The 20,301-nt window shown below is 44.2% G+C and overlaps 1 protein-coding gene across 1 annotated transcript; it reads left to right on the top strand.

Moving 5' to 3' along the window:
* Nucleotides 1-843: 843 nt before the first annotated feature.
* Nucleotides 844-15,692, top strand: LSM12 (LSM12 homolog). Its single transcript, XM_054995470.1, has 5 exons — nt 844-1,051; nt 3,418-3,551; nt 6,590-6,699; nt 12,995-13,121; nt 13,740-15,692. The coding sequence occupies exons 1-5, from the start codon at nt 928-930 to the stop codon at nt 13,830-13,832; spliced, it is 588 nt and encodes a 195-aa protein (XP_054851445.1). The 5' UTR covers nt 844-927; the 3' UTR covers nt 13,833-15,692.
* Nucleotides 15,693-20,301: the final 4,609 nt, after the last annotated feature.

Genomic DNA, 20,301 nt, shown 5'->3' with positions numbered 1-20,301 from the left:
ACTGAGACTCAAGGCAGGATTACACAGTATGAGTCAATTTCAAAGGCATTTCAATAAGCAGTGCAATAGAGAATACAAATGCAAATTTGCAAAGATTTTAAACCAGCAGAAATTCAATACAGAGTTGTAGAAATGCTGAAACAGAGCACAAGCAATTATAAGACTGACGTGTTGAACAACATAGAAACTCCCCGCTAGGATCATAGGTAAAGTACCAGAGAGTATATAGTAAAGTCTGGAAATAGTAGTCTGGTGCTTGAAAAAAATAGTTTCTAAGGTCTCCGCTGGACTCGTGTAGCCGGTACAGGCTAATATGGCCAGCCATCTGGTAGGACTACCATATGAACACGGATGACACGTGCCTTCGAGATAACATGTGCACACTTTCCACGTATACCGCCTCCTAACACACGAAACTTAATGACGCCACGAGTCGCCGCTTTAAAAAAAAAACCCTCCCGCATGCCGGGAAACCGCGCTGGCACCGCCCCATCTCGGCCACGCCCCCTGGGCCACGCCCCCTCCCTCGTCTCTCCTTCCCATCCCCTTCCCTAACTCTGCCGCCGACCAACCGCCGCTCGTCTTGCGCGGTGACGTCACGTGCGTGGGTGTGGGAGGGGTTGACGTCAGGCGGGGCGCCGTCGTCTTGGCCACACCTCGCTCTCTCCCTTTCCCTCTCCCTCTCTCTTTTTTTTTTCCACGCCAGGCGGCCGAAAAAGAAACGGAGCACGCGAGCGAGCGGGCGGGGGTCTGGCCTGGCTTGGCGCGGCGGCCGGGGTCGTTCCGGACAGCCCCGCTCCGCCCTTCCCTCCCGAGGCGCTTCCCTCTCCCTTCCAAGGCGGCGGCGGCTGCTCGCCGCTGCGGCGGCTCGGCGGGGGCGCGAAAGGTGCCTCCGCCGCCGCTGCCGCCGCCTGGGCCTGAGACAAGATGGCGGCGCTGGGCGGCGAGTTCTTCAGTGTGGGCAGCCAAGTGTCGTGCCGGACCTGCCAGGAGCAGCGGCTGCAGGGCGAAGTCGTGGCCTTCGACTACCCCAGCAAGATGCTAGCGCTCAGTATCCTGACTCGGAGGGGAAAGGGGGGGCTGGCAAGGTGGGGCCCAGCCTGGGACGGGAACGGCACCTACTCTGTCCCGAGGCTGCCGGTCTGGCCCAGCTTCGGGGACTGGAAAGACGAGGCCCGCCGGACCTGGGAAGGGAGGAGGAGGAGAGCGAGCCTTGGCATGGAGGGAAGTCGCATGGGACGGGAAGTAATGGCGGCGGGGAGGGGGGCTGCTTGCCTCTCGCTTGCCGGTCTTTCCAGGTCGGAGGACATTCCTTGGCCTGTGTGGGAGCGCAGCAGGTTGGCTTTGTAAAGCTTCGGCAAAGCTTGGTCGGGTGGCTGATATCGAAGACAGCACACTGTGTTATCCGCCTTGAGTCTCAGTGAGAAAGGCCAATTATAGATGACAGTATTAAATAAATTTGAGTAGACGCTCTTGTGGGTATGAAGCAGAGAGCCTTGACCTGTCGGTTGAGAAGAAGAAAGAGCTTTGGGCAGAAATTGAGGCAAGTTTAGTACAAATAGGGTTTGGAGAGGGATATGCTTTGCGAATCGGGTGGGGGATTTGGAAAGGGAGAAGGTGAGCTACGTACGGCAAGTTGTGTTTTTATCCTTTCCTCCCAAGTGTAAATGCAGACAGAAACGACTAATTTGTAGTGAGTTTTACAGCAACCTTGTGGGGTAGGACAGGCTAGGCCAAGGTCACCCAGCAACCTTCATGGTACAGCAGTGACTTAAAACAGGATCTTTGGATCTCAGTGAAATTCATTTGTTTGGTCTACTTGTATGAAGTGTGGGAAGGCACTTGAACTTGACTCAGACGTGCATTGCTTGCTGACTAAATATGTGAGGCGAGTCCATTTTAGACAGTGTTGCATTTGAAAATTGTGTTGGTTTCATCTGTGACAGTTGATTTGCATTTACAGGTTATCTTGCATTCATGCAATGACAAATACATGCTTGTGAATTTTTTCTAAGAAAGTCTTAAGACAAGAGTTAACTTGCCTTCGTGAAGTGGAGTGGAATATGGTTGTTGTTGGACAATAACAATGTTAAATATTTACATGTGGTACTGCAGCCATGAGGTTGTTGAAATTAAAAAAGCCTAGACTAGGGATACCAGCAAACAGTATACAATGGAAAAGATTGTTTTATTGGGTGGGTGGAGGTGGCATGTATTGAAGTGCTGGAGATGTCTGATTTGGTTCCACCAGAGTATTTCCCTCTTGCTGCAGCCCCAAATGCCTCCTTGAAATACTGTTCCTGTTCCTCTGATCCCTGGAAACATTCTGATGGATCCAAATGTTTGCATGTCTGAGAGTGGAAATTTACAGAACAGATTTTAGAAAGATCTTTGGAGTATTATGTTGATACAGGTTGTCTTTCACCACCTTATCAGCACATGTTGTATGTGGATTGAGGAAGGCTCCCTTGTGTGGTGTAAGCCTGTTGTGACTCTTTGTGGATCCGTGGTGGATATTTCATACTCGGGTCCCCCATTCCCTGCTATCTCCATTGCAAATCTCACCATAGCCACAGTTGAATGTTATACAGGTACAGATATTAATCAAAGTTAATGCTATTGACAATGTACCATTGGGATGTCATTGAAGAGGCAATGCAGTGCCTCTTGTGGGCTTTGTGTTGAGAAGTCCAATTAGATACTCACTTTCTGAGCCTAGGAATCTCTAGAAGTCACGTAACACATGTTCTGGGTCACTGAAAGGCAGCCATATACTTAAGTACTAACGTCTGACACAACTTGTCTGTTCTCCTGTCTGTGTGGATTATAGAGCTGTTTCAGTGGTGGTACTGGTGAGCTACCTGCTCTCAACAAAGTCATTGGTCTCAGATTTGCTTGGTAGTGCTCAAAGCATTAAGTGCTTACGTTCTGTTTGCTTCAAGCTTTTGGAAAAGGAAGACCCTTTTCTTGGCATAAAATAACTAAACTTCAACCCCAGCCAATGTCATCGGTACAGTAAGAAACTTTACACATAAAACCATACAAAGCCAGTGTGGTGGAGTGGTTAGAACACTGGACTAAATCGGAGGAGATTCAGGTTTAAAAAATCCTCACTATTGTCTCCCTGGGTGACGTAGGGCTAGTCATTTTTTCAGCCTAACTTGCCTCACAGTGTTGTTGGATAAAATGGGGAAGGGGAGACTGTGTCAGTATCCTGAATTCTTTGAAGGAAGTCTGGGATATGAATGAGATGACAGATATATTCACTGGTGAATTACTCTGATAAAAATAATTGTATGTAAGTAAGCCATTCCTCAAATTGTATGGCAATTCATCCTTTCTCTTTGAGGCACTGATGTCATTTTGGTGCTTTGAGGTCTCTTTTAGGCTTGTTTCCTTAACTGTGTTTTTGTCCAGAATGCCCTTCTTCGAGTGGCAAGCCGAACCATGCTGATATCTTGCTTATAAACTTACAGTATGTTTCACAAGTGGAAATTATTAATGACCGCACAGAAACCCCCCCACCTTTAGCTTCACTCAATGTTAGCAAGGTAAGATATCTTTGTGAAATTAATTTTCCTGTCACTGAGACCCCTGGAACTACATTTACAAATCATTAGCAATATGAAATCTTGCTGTGTATCTTTTAAAACTAAGCTTGTGAGCTTCAGCCTGTTGGTCATTGACAGTTTTGGGGTTGGTTAGCAGGGTAGCAAGTGACCTCTCCAGTCTTTGACTGAACACCAAAAGGTTTGATCCTTAATATTAGAGCGCTTGCTTTGCTTGTAGAAGATGCCATGTTCAATCCCTGGCATGTCCAGTTAAATGATCTTAGGTAGCAGGTGATGGGAAGGCTTCATCATTGCATGAGATGTTGTAGAGCCTCTGCCTGTTGCAGAAGATGGGAGTGAGCTAGATGGACCAGTGACCTAACTTGCAACTTCATGTAGTCATGTAAGATGAAATTTTTAGTTTTTCTCCTCAGTGTGCCTGTAATGCTTCTTGTGAAAAAGATTGTGGTCATCAGAGAATAAGAAGAGCCCTGTTGGATCAGATCAATGGTTGATCTAATCCAGCAACCTTTTCAGCCAGCGGTTAACTAGTTATTATGAAGGGCCAACAAACAGGACATAGAGACCAAGGCTTCCCCCTGATGTCACCTCTTGGCACTGGTATTCAGAGGTTTTCTGCCTCTGGCTGTGGATCTTCTCTTCAGTCATCATGGCTATTAGCCATTGGCCCTCTGCCCCGTGAATCTGTCTAACCCTCTTTAAAAGCCATTCTGCTTCTGGCCATCAGTACAATTCCCCCCCCCCTCATTTTTGTGTGCCCCTCAAATTCATTGGGCAGCCCCGCATGCAAATATTATGGAAGAGGGAGAAAAATTCCCTCTGCTCACTTCCTCTGCTCTTACATAATTTCATAAACTTCTATCATGTCCCCTTTTAGTTGTCTCTTTTCTAAAGTGAACAGTCCCAAACTCTTTTGCCTTTCCTCATAGGAAAGGTGCTCCAACCTCTTAATCATCTTGGTTGCTCTCTTCTGTACTTTTCCAGCCTTGTAATATTTTTTTGGAGATATAGTGACCAGGACTTTACACAGTACTCCAAATGAGGCCTTACCATAGATACAGGGGTCTTATGATATTGGCAGTTTTATTTTCAGTCCCTTTCTTAATAATCCCCAACACAAACTTTGCTTTTGTCACTGCTGGTGAACACTGAATCAACGTTTTCATTGAGCTATCCACTACAGCCCCAGGCTTGCTTTCAGCCAGTTCAAACCCCATCAGCATGTATTTACAGTTAGGATTTTTTGTTCCAGTAAGCATCACCCTGTGCTTACATTGAACATCATTTGCCACATTGCCCACTCATCCTGGAGCTCCTCATAACCAGCCTTGGTTTTCACCATCCTGAGTAATTTGGTATCATCTGCCAACCTGGCCACTGTGCTGCTCACCCTCAATTGCAAATCAGTTATGAACAAGTTAAATAGTTCCTGTCCTAATAGTGATCCTTGTGGGACCCCACTGCTCCCTCCCACCCTATTTGTTCACAGTTGCTGCAATAATCATTTATTCTGTTACAAAGTTAAATCAAAGTTAGTTGTTAAACTCTGTTATGTAATAAGATGCTTTTCTGTTGATATACAGGGTTACCAACCAACTGTAGTTGAAATGGGGCCTGGTGTCTCCATTGTAGTGGGCCCTTGTGACTGCTTTGTCTAGCCTCCCCTCATTGTTTTGCTCCACTGTGAGGCAATCCCAGGTCTGGTTCAAAGGTCCATGGTTTCTGACCTGCCTTTCTGATCCTTGTATGGAGAAGGACCGCAGAGGCCTCCCACTGCACCACTAGAGTTTGAAAGTCAGAAAGCCCTGAGCATTATGGAGGGTAAAATCTAGCGGGTTGGCCATGTTAATGTGCTGCAGCCAAAATAAGAGTCTTTTGGCACCTTTCAGATGTATACTCTTTGACAAATTTGGTAGAGAGTTTTCAATACGTGAACCTGCAAATGGCAAAAAGGCAAGGGTAGTGGTCAGGAGGCTCACTTTCTCAGGGCGAAGAGGTGTTAGGTTCCTTTGTACAGCACAGATGAAAACAAAATCTGTTCAGAAGAACAATCTGCTACTTGTGCTAAGCTAATCAACCCAGTCTTTACTGAATCCAGGTATAACAGGGCTGTTCCTTTTCATTTCTCTGTCTCCCAGGTGAGGACTGTAGTTTTAGGAATGCTTGGTGGTTTAAAGCTTGCAGTACCTCAGCACAAATGTTTCAAAGGGAGACTACATTAAGGAGTGACTGAGTTGGAATTTATACAGCAGATTCCATACAATTGGACTCAAAAAAGATTTAGGGTGGCTACTTCACATGTATGTTAAGAGTATAAATTTCTTATGAGCAAAATCCCAAGTTGTTGCTTTAAAAGAGGCATTGTGTCAGAATTTGACAGAACACTTTTAAAGGTCGACCAAGTAATTTCAAGTGATGCTTGAAATCCTAGGCACTAATACCAGTTTACTCCCTTTCAAACTTTTGTGTATGATGATGTAATTTGCTCTGTGAAGTGGAAGCAAGGCAAATCTAGCTCCTTTTACTTGTCTATAGAAACATTCCCTGGATGAGAAGACCCAGCAGCCATTGGAAGAAAAAACATTTTACCCAGTTTTAGATGTGTCTCATCCACTTCAGCACATGAAGACTTTGTTAGCATGTTTTATCTTTTGTGGTATTAATATAATTGAATGTAGGCAAGCAATGAAAGCTGTTACCACAAATCTAGCATTCCTTTAAGTGGCAATGCTTTCAATTTTTGTTTCCCCTTCTTCCAAAACTTGCAGAGTATCTCCCCCCCACTTTTCCATTATTTCATCAGGATTTAGTGTCCAAGTGCTCCCCACCTCAGTTGCCTGGCCAAACTCCTCTTGAAGCTGTGCTGTGCTGTGTATTCTGCACCATTTGGGAGTTACCTCACCTAACTAGATTTGGTCACACACCCTTTCGTCCTAATATTATATGCAGAGCCAGTATCTGCCTCTGTTTGTGGTCCCAGGTTAATATCAGTGTGTCTCTTCTGCTTCCTTTTGTAGCTTGCGAACAAAGCACGGATGGAGAAGGAAGAAAAGCTGAGCCAGGCATATGCAATTAGTGCTGGGGTCTCTTTGGAAGGACAGCAGCTTTTCCAGACTATACACAAGACGTAAGTAGCAGGCTGGAAAGATGAAGAACAGGGGGCTTGGATCAGACTGGTGTTCCATCTAGTTCAGTATCCTTTCTCACATAGCAGCCAACCAGTAAACTCTGGAGGGCCAGCAATATGGCATAGAGGATGAGGTTTTCCCTTGATGTTGTCTCCTGACACAGGTATTCAGAGGTTTACTACCTCTGAATGTAGAGATTCCCTTTAGTCACCACAGCTAGTAGCCACTGGCCATCTTCTGAGCATGGACTAGATGACCCTAGAGTTCACTTCCTACCCTATGATAGATCTATCCTACATGCATCTGTCTATTCCCTTTTTAAAGTTCTCTATGCCTGTGGCCATCACTACATCCTCTGGCAGTGAATTCCACATTTTAATCACTTGTTGTATAAAGAAGTATTTCATTTGTCTGTCCTGAATCTACTACTTATCAATTTCGTTAGATACAGTTATATTCTAGTACTTTGGAAGAGGGAGAAATAATTCTTTCTATCCACTATTTTAACCTGTACATAATTTTATAAATCTCTATCATGTTTCCCCTTTTCTTTATCTGTCTGTTTATTCCTTGGTTATTCAAAGGCTCAACTGCTTCTCTGGCCAGTCTCTTGCTCTGAATATATTTAAAGAACTGCTTGTGTTGATACTTTCAGCAATCCACTTCTCAAATTCTTTTTTTGCCTGCCTGGTATAGTGGTTAAGAGTGCAGAACTCTAATCTAGAGAATCAGGTTTGATTCCCCACTCTTCCACTTGAAGGCAGCTGGGTGACCTTGGGTCGTTCACAGCTTCTAGAAGCTCTCTCAGCCCAACCCCCCTCACAGGGTGATTATTGTTGTGAGGATAATAACAACATACTTTGTAAACCGCTCTGAGTGGGCGTTAAGTTGTCCTCAATGGTGGTATATAAATCGAATGTTATTAATTGCTGACTGGTACTACTTTTGCATGATTCTGTTCACTTCAGTGGGGCAAGTCCAAGTTCACATGTTTACCCAGTCATTGTAAGGGTAGGTGACATCACCTAGTATTACCCAGTATCACAACATAATCCAGTTTTGTCACCTCCCTTATTTCCTTCCCCATTTCAAAGTCAGCTTCAAGGGTTTGACCAGGTGGGCAATAATACAACCCCACTTTTTAAGGTAGCCCCAGTATTTCTGTCCATGTTGCTTCTGTTGGGGGTGTTCATTCCCCCAGGGTTTTCTAACATTTGCTTCTATGCCCTCTTTCATATACAATGCATCATCTCCCCAACATGTCCCTCCTTGTGTTGCCTATATAGCATGTACCGAGGGATAATTATATCCAACTGATTTTCTCCTTCCACTGTTTTTCTGAGATGCCCATTTGTCATTTAGCACCAAGCACTCCAGCTCCCCCATCTTGGCTCGGAGGCTTCTAGCACTGGTGTATAGTCACCTGTAATGTGTTTCTGTCACCAACAACCCTCAGTCTCTTTGTCTCTACACATGGCCTTCTTTTGCCATCCTGCTATCCTCAGTTTTGCAGTGCTCCTACTGATATTACCCTAAGTATTTACACTATCATCCCTTTGGACTTTTTCTGAACTTGAGGCTTCCAAACTCTTGTTGGCTTTCCCCTGGGATTAGTTTGAAACTGTTCTGTCACCTTTTTGATATTAAATGCCAGCAGTGTGATTCCTTTTTGGTTCAAGTGAAGCCCATCTCTTTTGTGCCTTTTTGGTGTGTTTCAGAAAATTCCCCAGTACCTACTAAGTCTAAACCCTTTGTTCCTAGCACCACTTTTTCATCCACATTTTGTGACACCTAATCTGTACCTGTCTAGTTTGAACCTGTAAATGAAACCAGTAGCAGTTCTGAGAGTGCTACTTTTTGAAGTCCCAGCCCTTTCTGCCTAGCAATTTAAATTTTTCCTCCATGACCTCATACCTACATTTCCCAATTTCACTGGTGCCGCCTGCATCACGACTACTGACTCCTCCCCAGCATTATCTATCAACCTATCTAGACAGCGCACTATGCCTGGACCCTTCACACCAGCAGGCAAGTCACCATGTGATCAAAATGCCTGTCACAGATCCTGCTGCCTATCTTCCTAATAATCAAATCACCCACTACCAAAATCACCTCCTCCCAACCCCAGATGGGGTATCCTTGGCACGAGAGGATATTGGTCTGTCTGATGATCATGTCCCTCCACAGCCTGACACCCCTCTAACTGCAAGACTCAATCTCTATGACAGCAGAAGAGCTGTCCATACAGGAGTGGGGCCATTCTAGTAGGTCCTTGAAGGTCTTGTCCACAAGCCTCTTTCTCTCAACTTTGTCAGCTCAGCAACACTAGCCTCAGGGAAACACCTGTTCACTGAGAGCCAAGAGTTCTATGTATTGAGCACACACCCACAATTTCTGCCCAGTAGGCAGATAATCTATATATGCTAGTACTCACTACAAAACACTGGATAAGCCCCCCTATGCACTTATTATGCATTTATTTACTCTTTATTACACTTCTTTCCCAGCTTTCTTCAAGGTGCTCAGAGTGGTATAAGTGCCTGTCCCCTTCTGTTTTTTACTCTCCCACCAACTATGGTGAGGCAGATTAGACAGAGAGCAACTGGCCTCGAGTTACTGAGTTGAGTTACTCAGACTCAACACAGCACTCAAATCACTTCTTAAATACATAATTTATTCAGGGTGCCCACAACTTGAGTTATTGTGCTATGTACATGGATAGCTTTTTAGCAGAGTCCTGACTATGTACCGGTCTTAATGAATGAAGATACTTTGAAGGATGAAACTAAACAGACTCGTCAGCGCTTACACATTCAAATGAATGGGGCCTGAGCACCGCAGAACTTCTAGTGCTTTGGTCAGCACATATGAAGCAAATTAATGATCTGAAGTCCAAGATGTGACTTCTGTTCTGGAAACCATCCTGTAAAATTTCACTGAATTAGCACCCCCCCCTTGCTATAGTTGTGCTATGTCTGTGTTGTGCATATGAATACAGAAGGCCACAAATATTTGGTTTTGGTAAGGTAAGCCCCAGATAGCCAGGTTGTACCAGGTTTTCCTTAGAGAAAGGAGTTTCATGTTGTACCAGGAAGATTAGAGATGCCTGTGTCGGATTTGTTTACATTAACAAATTTGCATACATGTATATACTTTTACAGTGGCTTTGCAATGTATGCTTTGTATACATTTTTAACAGTTGCCTATAAGTAGATGGTTATACAATATACGTTACATCTAAATATGTTGGCATAGCTGTGCTATTTCAGTACTTGTGGCCTTCTGACTTCATTGTTTGTCGATTTTGAATGGGGCTGTGTATGTCATTATGTATAAAAATTTTCACTAATTTGTTGAAGCAGATGGAATTGGCTTACACATATACCTGTGGAACAGCATATACCTGTAGACAGCAGATAAAACTGGTGGATTTGAATGTATATTGTTTCTGCTTCAGATAGTCAGTTTGTAATAGACTGCCTGACACAGCTTTCTTCTTTCACCAGTTAATTGACAATCTAGTCTTTATAGCTTTGTAAAAGTTTTGGGTAAAATACTGTAACTATACTTTGATATTCAGAATTGAATGTAAAAGACTACTTAAATGAGCTAAGTTTTGTACAGGTCTGACACTGGGTGAGCAGGCATACAATAACTACTTTTCTCCTTTTTAAACTACTTTCTTCCTTTGTAATCTGTTTTACACATTACCTTTTCAGGTTCATAATCTCCTTTTTCAGATTTAGTTTTGTTTATGGTTTGGGTGCAATCCTAAGGACTTTTTTCTTGGGAATAAATCCCTCCGAATGACATGGGACTGACTTCTGACTAGACCTGCTTAGGATTGCTCTCTTAATCACAGTTGTTTTTTAAAAATATATATCTTTAAAGAAGTTGTGGTAACGTACCCACCCAATCTGTTGTGAATTCCTGCTAGTCACCATTTGTCCCCTAGCCTACAGCTTCTCATCATTTGGGAGGAAAGTACTAAGAATAGTTTGTCGGTTTGAATATTGTGGCAGTCTTTAGTTTGCTGTGTAGAGAACATCATAAGTTAAGCTATGTGCAAGAGAAGAGGCAGAGTGAGAGCCAAGGCTTGGTCCTATTCTTGCAAGCCATGGAATTGTCTCTTTTTGTTTTTCCGGGAAGTTGCTTCTGTAATCCATCTTGATTGCTCTTTGGCCATCGAACAAAAATCTCTGATGCTTATCAGTCCACAATCTTGTTGACTGGTCCTCCTTGGGTTTTCTTTCCAACAAGAGTGGGGGTTTTTGCTTGAAAAATATTCATAATTAGTCTTTGAATCTTTTTTTCCCTGAGGGAGGAAAAAAGCCAGCTTGTAAACTAAGCACTGATTGCCAAGCATGGCCAAGAGTTGTGAACTGATCAGTGGAGACCAGTCAGTGCCAAGACCACAGAGGAACTGAAATGATTATTGAACTGGCTAAAACTGGCCTGAGTCTCTGAAAGAAGCTAACCAAGTGTCTGTTTCCCTTGTAACCAATAGAAACACTACTTACATTACTTAGTCTGCCTTTCTCACTGAGACTCAAGACTCCGAAGAGGGGTACACTTTATAAAGAGGGTATCCTCAGCTGATCATATTTCTACAAAGGACCAGTAGTGGAAGATGCATCTCCTATTTATTCATTTAGAGTTATTAAAATCTTTGTAAAACGTACAAAGGAAAAGAAAAAAAACAAGAGAAAAGAAAAACATATAGTAGGAATATATACTAATTTTCAATTTGAAGAGGTCTAACAGCAGTACATACTATACACCAACTCTAACATAAGCATAAGTATTTCTCTTTTCTGTCTACACGTTCTTCCTCTCTCCCTAATCTTCAAAAGCACAAATCATTAGTCCATCTTGCTCTCTTTCTTGCAAAAAGTCTATAAGGGGCTTCCATATAATTAAATATTCATGTAAAGTCTTTTCCCTGATCAAAGGCGTCAATTTAGCCAGCATAGTCCATCATTTTCTCCAGCTATTATTCTACTGTAGGTAATATTGTGGTTTTTCCATTTTTGAGCATACTGTAGTCTCGCTGCAGTTATATACAAAAAAGTGCGCCATGTTTATCTTCCATTTGTTTATCCGTTAAACCCAGCAAAAAGACCTCTGGTTCCATTTGTACATTATTAGAATCTTCTGAATAACTGAATGGATTTATTTCCGGAACTTCTTTGCTTTGTTGCATATCTACCATAGATGATAAAACGTCCCCTCTTGTTCAGATTTCCAACATCTATTCGAATACATTTTTGCTAGTTTTTCCAGTGACATATTTTCTTTCAAACCCAAATTTAATGTAAATTTGAGACCTTTCAACCACATGTTCTCCTGTTATTCAAAGTCCTTTGCCCATTTTATCATACATACTTTAACCTGTTCTTCTGTATCCAATCTCAACAAAAGTTTGTACATTTTCGCAATAGCATGATCATCATTCGTACACAATTCCATTTCATATATTGTCTTAGTCTGATCAAATCCAAACATCTTTTTATCAACTTTAAATCACTGTTTATTGTGCATAAAAAAACATTGGCATGTATATCCTTGTGTATTCAAGTCTTATCTCATGTTACATTCACCTTGCAGAAAATCTCACATATTTCAACTACATATTTAAATATCATTTCTCTTTTGAAAAATGTCTCTTGGGGTAATATCCAAAGCAGTATTTTAGGGCACAACCTAGATTTATATTTATTCCATACTCTCAAAATGGCATGTCTAATGTAGTGATTTTTAAAATCCACATTTACTTTAACTTTGTCATACCACAAATAAGTGTGCCAACTGAATCTTAAATCATGTCCCTCTAGCTCCAGTAATATTTTATTTCTCAGCAATAATGATTCTTTAAGCCAAACCAAGCAACAAGCTTCAAAATATATATTCAAACTAGGTAAACCTAGGAAGATGCATCTCTTAAGGTGTATGCTGGAGGGCATTTGGAGTATCATCCAGCACTGTAGCCTTATTTTCTTTGGGCTTCTGACAGGGTCTTGTCTTCATTTATCATCTTATTTCCATTTTCCTTCTCAATTTGTTTAGAGTGTAAACCCTCCTGTGCTCAGGCTGCCACTTCTTTTAGCATCCATCACCTTGGTGATACTGTGGATTGTTTAATCATGTCTGTAGTTGGGATGGTGGCCATGGGGCTAGGAGTAAGCAGTTGTGTCTTCCCCTCGTTCCCCTGCAGGTTGGGTATTTTGCCATAATGACCCTGTGAGTTTAGTCAACAAAACTCTTTTGTGTGTGTGTGTGTTTTCTCTCTTCCAGTATTAAAGATTGTAAATGGCAAGAGAAGAATATAGTTGTGATGGAAGATGTTGTCATTGCCCCTCCATACCAGGTGGAAAACTGTAAAGGCAAAGAGGGGAGTGCCCTAAGTCACGTACGCAAAATAGTAAGTACAGCAAGGGCTTGTAATTGGTGGGGGTGGGGTGGGGGGAGATTATCATGGCTTAAAAAGCAATTACGCAGGTATGGTTGGGAATGAATTATGGTTCATGTGGTTCAATTACCTGCCTGTCTATTCCTCTGCCTTTAGTATGCTCAGCTAGTGTAGGTGTCAGTCATTCAGGCAAACGGGAGGTGATTTTAACCTGGTCCTGCCTATGGAATGGGTCAGATATAATGCTGCAATAGCACAGCTGAATTGACAGATTTCTGTCATGGTCCATATGAAGGGCTTCAGAGCAAACACAAGAAGATTCCTTGCAATTCAAAAGTGCCGTGGCTTATGGTGTGCCACATCCCTCAGCTCCTTAAACCTCACCACAGTATATTTTCTACCACTTGGTCTTAATTGCACTCTCTACCTCCCAAGTCAACTCTGCTGGCTGGGCTGACTAAAAGCCTGATGCTTCTTGTATTGCCACTGCCTGCTTAAAAACAATCTTGCCTCCACCTTGTGCACGCACAGCTAAAATACTGTTAAGTTGCTTGCTTTCTTTGGATAGCCCCTTCCCAGCCTCTGTAGACAAGCACTAACTGCTGTGCGCCTCTCTTCTCTTTCATTTAGGTTGAGAAACATTTTAGAGATGTCGAAAGCCAAAAGGTGATGCAACGTTCACAAGTCCAGCCAACACAGAAGGAAAGCGCCCTCTCGTCCTGAGTCCTGCCTGCCCTTCCTTGGTTGCGACTGATTGCTCCTGCGGGGGGTGGGGTGGGGTGGGGATACCCTTCGAACACGCAGCAGCAGATGACATAGACTTCTTCAAAAAGAGGTCGGGGGAGGGCAGGGGGGTTCCACTTCTGTTTTTGTGGTGGCTCCGTAATGATGGGACCCACAGCTTCTGAACTTTAGACTTCAAAAACAAGAGAATAATTTAAACACTCATTCATTACTTGACTAACTGATTCTTTAATTTTTGCCCACCAGGTTTATTCCCCTTAGAACAGTCAGCTGAGTTTTGAGTTTTCTCTCCCTCCCAGAACTCTCTCATTGTTTTTTAGCTTTACTGAAATTGATTCCACACCAAATCCCCTCTTCTTCCTGTACCATAGGAGAATTCAGCTCCCCCATGTCGTCTTATTAAAAAAAATAGAGGAAAAAAAAAAGGAAAATTAACAAGCTGACTGTGGTAATGTAATCGGGACCTTTTGTGTGACTGGCGATCTTGTTTTGGTTTTTGTTTGCACAGGGCAAGGTTTGAATTAGCCTTATTTTTCTTATCTCAAAATTATATATATATAAATATATATATAAAATGTCCTTTAAATATTTTCTGCTTCTTGCAGTACTCTGAAATGGGATCATGGCAAAAAAAAATATTCAAAATTAACTATCAGACCTTCCGCAGTGGGCATTTATATGCGTAATTATGGGGGTCAGATGCATTTTGAAGCTAGGCCTTACCCTCCCAGGGTATGGCAGTGGAAAGGCAAACAGACATTTAATCTGCAGGCCTTATTTCCTTAGAATTTCACAAGTTGATTTTTTAAAAAGTACTTTCCCATAAATCTGAGTTCTGTAATACCATTATATTGGCATGTCTTTTACCTCACAGCCTACAGTACTGCTGGAGAAATTTTGTTCCTCTCAGACAGCTGGGGTTGGGGTTTTGCTAGCTTTCCCTCCCATGTGCTTTTGATCTTTTGAAACCAAACCAGAGATTCAAGAGGGGGCATGAAAAGGTATGGGCTAAGTACATCTGTGGGCATGTTTAGCCCAGATTTCATGCAGTTCTTGCATCAGTCCATTGGAGAAAACAGTGCAGGTAAATGGATGGTACTGGGATCTCTGCCTCACTTTCATCTTCTGTCTGCAGCATGGTAAAGTGGAAATATTTAACTTCTTTTCCTCCTCTCAAATCAGATCAAACAGGCTTGGTGTTTGACATAGGAATCCTTCCAGTGGTGCTTTGCTATGTCTCCAGTTTGAAGGGGGGGAAAAGCCTAGGTAGTGTTACACCAGCATCCTTCTGCTCCTCTGTTTTGAATATGCTTCAGCAGATGAGCTCAGGGACTGTCACTTTGGAGGATTCAAATGAGAAGCTGCTGCTCTTAGGTGGGAAAAATGATCCCCTCTCTCTCCTAGCTGTGAGTGGTAGAATACTCATTGGGGCATATTCCTTTTTAAGCCTTTGTCTGAAATCTCATTGAACCTATTTTTTCTGTAATAAATTCTAGCGTTTCTGATCAGCCTGTCTTGGCCACAGATTTGTTGTCCAATTAGCATCTCCCAGACTGACTATACTCATTGTCTTCTATAAAGTTCATTTGCCTTAGAAATGCATTGGGGTGGCAAAGTAAATGAAGTAGGCCTTGACCCAGGTGAAGAGATGAGGTTACAAAGCATTTTTTTGCCATGATCCCTTCTCCCCTTTTCCCTTTTGTGTGTGTGTTTGTTTTTTTAAAAAAACAAATGGATCAAAATTTAAATAATTCAAGCCCTGCCTTTCAGAATGGAGGGATTTTTTTTTAGTATTGTCTAGCAAAACCAATAAAAAAACCCAGAATTTTTTTAACCATCAAACAAGTGTTTGTCTTAGTGGGTTTGTATTTCTTGGGTGAAGGGTATTTGGGGATGGAAGGATTGAGTTTGGCACTAAGAGCCATAGGATCAGAAGAGAAACCTTCTGGATGAATGTGGATGAATCCTTGGGCTATATTGGGCCATAGCTTGCTTTTGGGATTCCTGTTGAAAATCCCTGAGGCATAACACTGTGAGTGATGTACCTTGCTGGATCCAATCTGGATTGCAGGGATGGATTGGAAATGTTTTGAAGACAAATATCTTCTCAATTGCTGCACAACAAACACATCAGAGGTAAGCAGAAAATGAGTGCAGCGAAAGTTTTAAACTGAACTAAGGCCAGCACTGAAGCATCTTGATGTCAGACCCTAGCATAAGCAAGCAGGTAACTTCCCTTGTTAGCTGGGGTCTCTGCATGGGGTCTGCTTGTTGTGACAGCCTGTTTGTACAATTGAAAGGTTGTGGTATATAGAGGGGAGAGAAACTAGCAGGACCTTTGCCCATCTGGCTGTTTGTGTAGAAACTCTGATTCATCCTGGAGTCTATTTTGTGAGGTGGAAGGGAAAAGCCTTATACCACTTCATCAGTTATTTTAACACTAGCTCTTAGTAAAGACATGGATGTGGCCAAGACCTGCCTTCTGGGGCTGCACCAGGAAGAGCACCTGTATTCACACTCATATGTCCTACCTTCCATCTTTTCTCTAGGTATGTCACACTAATGTATTTTAGCTTGGTACTGTACAAAGTTGTGAGCTTTGGAGTTCCTGTTTCCAACTCAAATACCACTGTTCTGTTTTCTTTCCCAATGGGACCCTACTATACCATTTCAGATTGTGGTGGGGGAGTATCACCTTTTAAAACTTTCTGCATGCAGTTTTAAAAATGAACACATGGGGAAGAGGTTTTATCTTGGCCTTTTTGTGTACTATGCTGGTTTTCCATTGCCAGGGAATTACAAACTAGAGTGGAACTTTGAAAACACTTTCGTGCTCTGCCTTCTCCATACCATCTCATTCCCCTGAATGTGTAGACCAGGCCATATGTATTAACAATCAAGGGGTATCTTCTGCAGAAGTAAAATGCCTGAGTGTTCTTTTGGCATTTCAAAGAACCTTCAAGTAAGTGTCTAGTCCTCTTGATAGAAAAGTTTTTACATTAACATTTTTAAAATTTCCAGTACTTGCAGTATGGGGCTTCTGTGTGCCTTGTCACTATCTCGGACCTTCTGTTTCGGGGTAAAATGTGCTAATTGTACATTTTATGTAAAAATCACTATTTTGAGTTACTTCGATAAAAGGACTCTTTACTGCCAAGCGCGCACAGCCCCAGTCATTTTTTATTCCTAGTATACAACTGAGAAATGGAAGTCTTTAACCCCACAGGAGATGGAAACTAGGGGCATGGAACTTCCTGAGCAAAGTCCAGCTACCCTCTGTAGTTGGCAAACCTTCATATTTAATTGGCATGGAATACATGTCTGGGAAAGGACAAGGCACTGAATAACTGTGGACTTCTGTTAGAGGCTGTGTGCAGCCATAGTGGTCCAAAGGAGACTCCTCAAAGCATGTAATACTTTTTCATCTGTGTAATAGATTCATCTGGAGTAGCAGGGCAATGAAACAATGTATTAGGGTGCTGAAAACATTAATTTCTTACATAGATTTTAGCTGTATGCGTCCACAGAAAAATTCCTGAAGCGTCAGTCATTTAATACCTTTAATCAGGACCAAACAATCACACAACAAGCTACAAGATTTTGAGTTTGTCAGGATTCTTCATAAGACTGCGTGTTCAGTACAAAAAAGGGGGAGCACGGGCTATTCCCTCCAGCAAATAATCCTCTGTAGATGTTTACTGTATGGCTGAATCTACATGATAATTAGTTCATATGGCTGTCTCCCTCTAGTGGAGTGCCAAAGGCATATTTTGGGGATTGAGAATTGAACATGGCTGCTTGTGATTTTATTTATTTTGTACCTCTCCTTCCTCACTGGGTGCTGAAAGTGGCTTACCTCATTCTCTTCTCCCCCATTTTATTCTCAACAACCCTGTGGTGTAGGTTAAACTTAAGAGTGAATGACTGGCTCAAGGTCACCAAGAAACTTCCATGGCAGAATGGGCATTTGAACCTGAGTCTCCCAGATCTGGGTCTGACACTTTAACCATTGCACCACAATGGCCCTTATGATGAAAATTGCAGTGAGGTAGTTGTGGGCTTTCCCCTTCTGCAAGTAAATAGTTCCATGGAATTTTTTTGGACTCGTGAATTCCTTCTTTGTCATTGTTCCAAGAAATATTTATTGCCTTAAGAGAAATTAACGCATATTGAAACTAGAGATGGGCACGAACCGTATTACGAACCTCAAAAACCCATGAAAACGGCGATCGCGACCCGGTGGTTCATGCTCGTCCACGGCCAACGAACCAGCAGTCGGGAGAGGCCTGGTTCGTTGCGTTTGGGCGTGGTTCAGGAAGCCAGACACTCAGGCGCCAGCAATCTATTCCCCTGGCAACGGAGCCAGGGGAATGCCTGAGCTCTGTCTGCCCTCCTTCCATCGCCCTGGAAACCTGAATGGAAGCTCAGCTTTCCTTGATCAGCAGGGCTTCCTTCCAATCATGGAGCTGCAAAGCAGTTACAAGTTGGGAGAAGACACCCAGGGGAGGGAGGGGGAAGGGGGTGTTCTGTAGCCACGGGCACTCCAATCTCATCCCTACAAACCCTGATAGGCAGCTCTGACGGCCAAACACAGACCTCCTGTGTTGCTGAATGGGACCCATGCTTATAAATAGCCATGGTCTCCCAGGCTGGGTTTCACTTTCTGCGAGCAGTGGAGTGGGACAGAGCTCTTGCTTGCCACTTGCTAGCCTTTGGGGAGCGAGACTGAGAGTACAATTGAGCTTGGCTTTGGGGGATAGGGATCTAGCTCCTCTGGTTCCAGGGCTGCTGCCTGGCTCTGGGGTCAAGCTCAGCGGGCACCTCAGCTGAGGGCTCACATTAGTGCCTGATCTGTTCAGGTCTGTGGGAGTGGTGGGTTAGGGCTCTAGTCCCTCCCTCCCTCTGGTGCCAGGGCTGCTACCAGGCCCTGGGGCCAAGCTCAGTGGGCACCACAGCGGAGGGCACACAGAGTCATCTCCTGTCCTTAATTCTAGTTTGGTGTCACAATGAGTCTTCCTCTTGTGTTGGCTGCCAAGGGTGGTTGTGAGGTGAAGTGCGATGGCAGTCCTCCTGGTTCAGTTGTGGAAAGCAGTTTTGGGTGTGGCTTGGGGGCAGCAGGGAGTCCTCCCACTCCCCCCAATTCACCTATGTGGGCTGTGGAGGCCCAAGAGGTCTTTGCATAGGGGGGAGAGAATCTCAACATTTTGAGGAGGGGTGGGTGGGTGATGGATCCCTGGAGGAATGGTATGTGTGTTATGAAAGATCCCTCCTGTCCCCATCCCAAACTCTCGGTGGTGTCCCCTCCTGCAGTCCATCCCTCACCCCGTTGTCCGTGTCCAGCCCCGCAGCACAGCCTGTAACTGTTCGTCCTCCTTCCCCTAGAACAGTTAGCAGTCGGCGTTACAACGCCTCCGTATGGAGGCACTTTCGGGCCCTTCCTGATGACCCCTGTGTGGTGCATTGCTGTGCCTGTGATGTCCTGGTGCGCAGGGGCAAAACCCCAAAGCACCTGTCTTCGACGGCCCTGACTCGCCACCTGAAGAGGCACCACCCGAGGCTGTCTCCCTCCTCACCCAGTGAAACATCCATTGGGGGGAGAAAGGGGGCCACCCACTTTGACCTGAGGGTGATGCTGGTGAGAGCAGAGCGCTCTGGCAGGCTGTGCTGGCGGAGGTTGTCCCCTCAGGGTCTGGGACACCGCCGCTTACAACCTCGAGGCTGATGGCTCAGGAGGCGGCTGCCGCCGCACTGTTCCTCAGTGGGACCTTCAGGTGAGGATCCGCGGTGGCTGGGGGATCAGGCCCCCGGTCCGAATGACACATCCTCTCCCTCCCATGCCGGGAATACCAGCGCACTCTTCTTTGGCCTGGCAGTGGCGGGGGAATCTTCCCACTTACCCCCCACATGACAGGTCCTCACCCTCCCATCCTTTCCGGCAAGACAGGAAGGTGGGTGATGCTGCTGATGGCAGCCTCCTTTGGGCACTTGTGCAGCAGCTCAGGAACTGTTGCACATATAGTTCAGCCGCACAGTGCCCCCATCCATCGCAAACGCAGAGCTCTCTGAGCAGGGGGGAATGGGTCGCTCGACTGATGTCCTTCCTGCAAAGGCAGGAAGGTGGCCGATGTCAGCTGCTGCTGCTGCTGTCCCATTTCCATCTCCCCCTCTCAGGACCCACTCTGACCCATCCAAACAATGCCTCCTGTCCTGCCCATCCCTTACTTTCCGCAAAGGCAGGACGGTGGATCAGGTCAGCCCCTGCTTCACGAGGGACTATCCTGTTACTGCTCCCTCCTTAGTTACACAGCTCGGTTGCGCTTGCGCAGCCAATTGTATTGTGTATGGATACAGTCGGTTGACAATGTGGTGGCACCCTTGTCAACGGGACTGACGGGACCTCTTTCAGCTGGGTGGGAATGTGTCCCGCAACTCCTGTCCTTTCCATCAA

The sequence above is a fragment of the Eublepharis macularius genome, chromosome 12 (assembly GCF_028583425.1).
Source record: "Eublepharis macularius isolate TG4126 chromosome 12, MPM_Emac_v1.0, whole genome shotgun sequence".
Classification (NCBI taxonomy): Eukaryota; Metazoa; Chordata; class Lepidosauria; order Squamata; family Eublepharidae; genus Eublepharis; species Eublepharis macularius.
The sequence above is the reverse complement of the archived record's forward strand: the minus strand, read 5'-3'. Positions and strand labels throughout refer to the sequence as shown.

Bases quoted from the DNA above. Each gene is read 5' to 3' on its own strand.
- LSM12 (XM_054995470.1), top strand. From the start codon at position 928: ATGGCGGCGCTGGGCGGCGAGTTCTTCAGTGTGGGCAGCCAAGTGTCG. The intron at 1,052-3,417 runs GTATCCTGACTC...GTTTTTGTCCAG, and splicing joins CAGCAAGATGCTAGCGCTCA to AATGCCCTTCTTCGAGTGGC. The intron at 13,122-13,739 runs GTAAGTACAGCA...TCTTTCATTTAG, and splicing joins TAAGTCACGTACGCAAAATA to GTTGAGAAACATTTTAGAGA.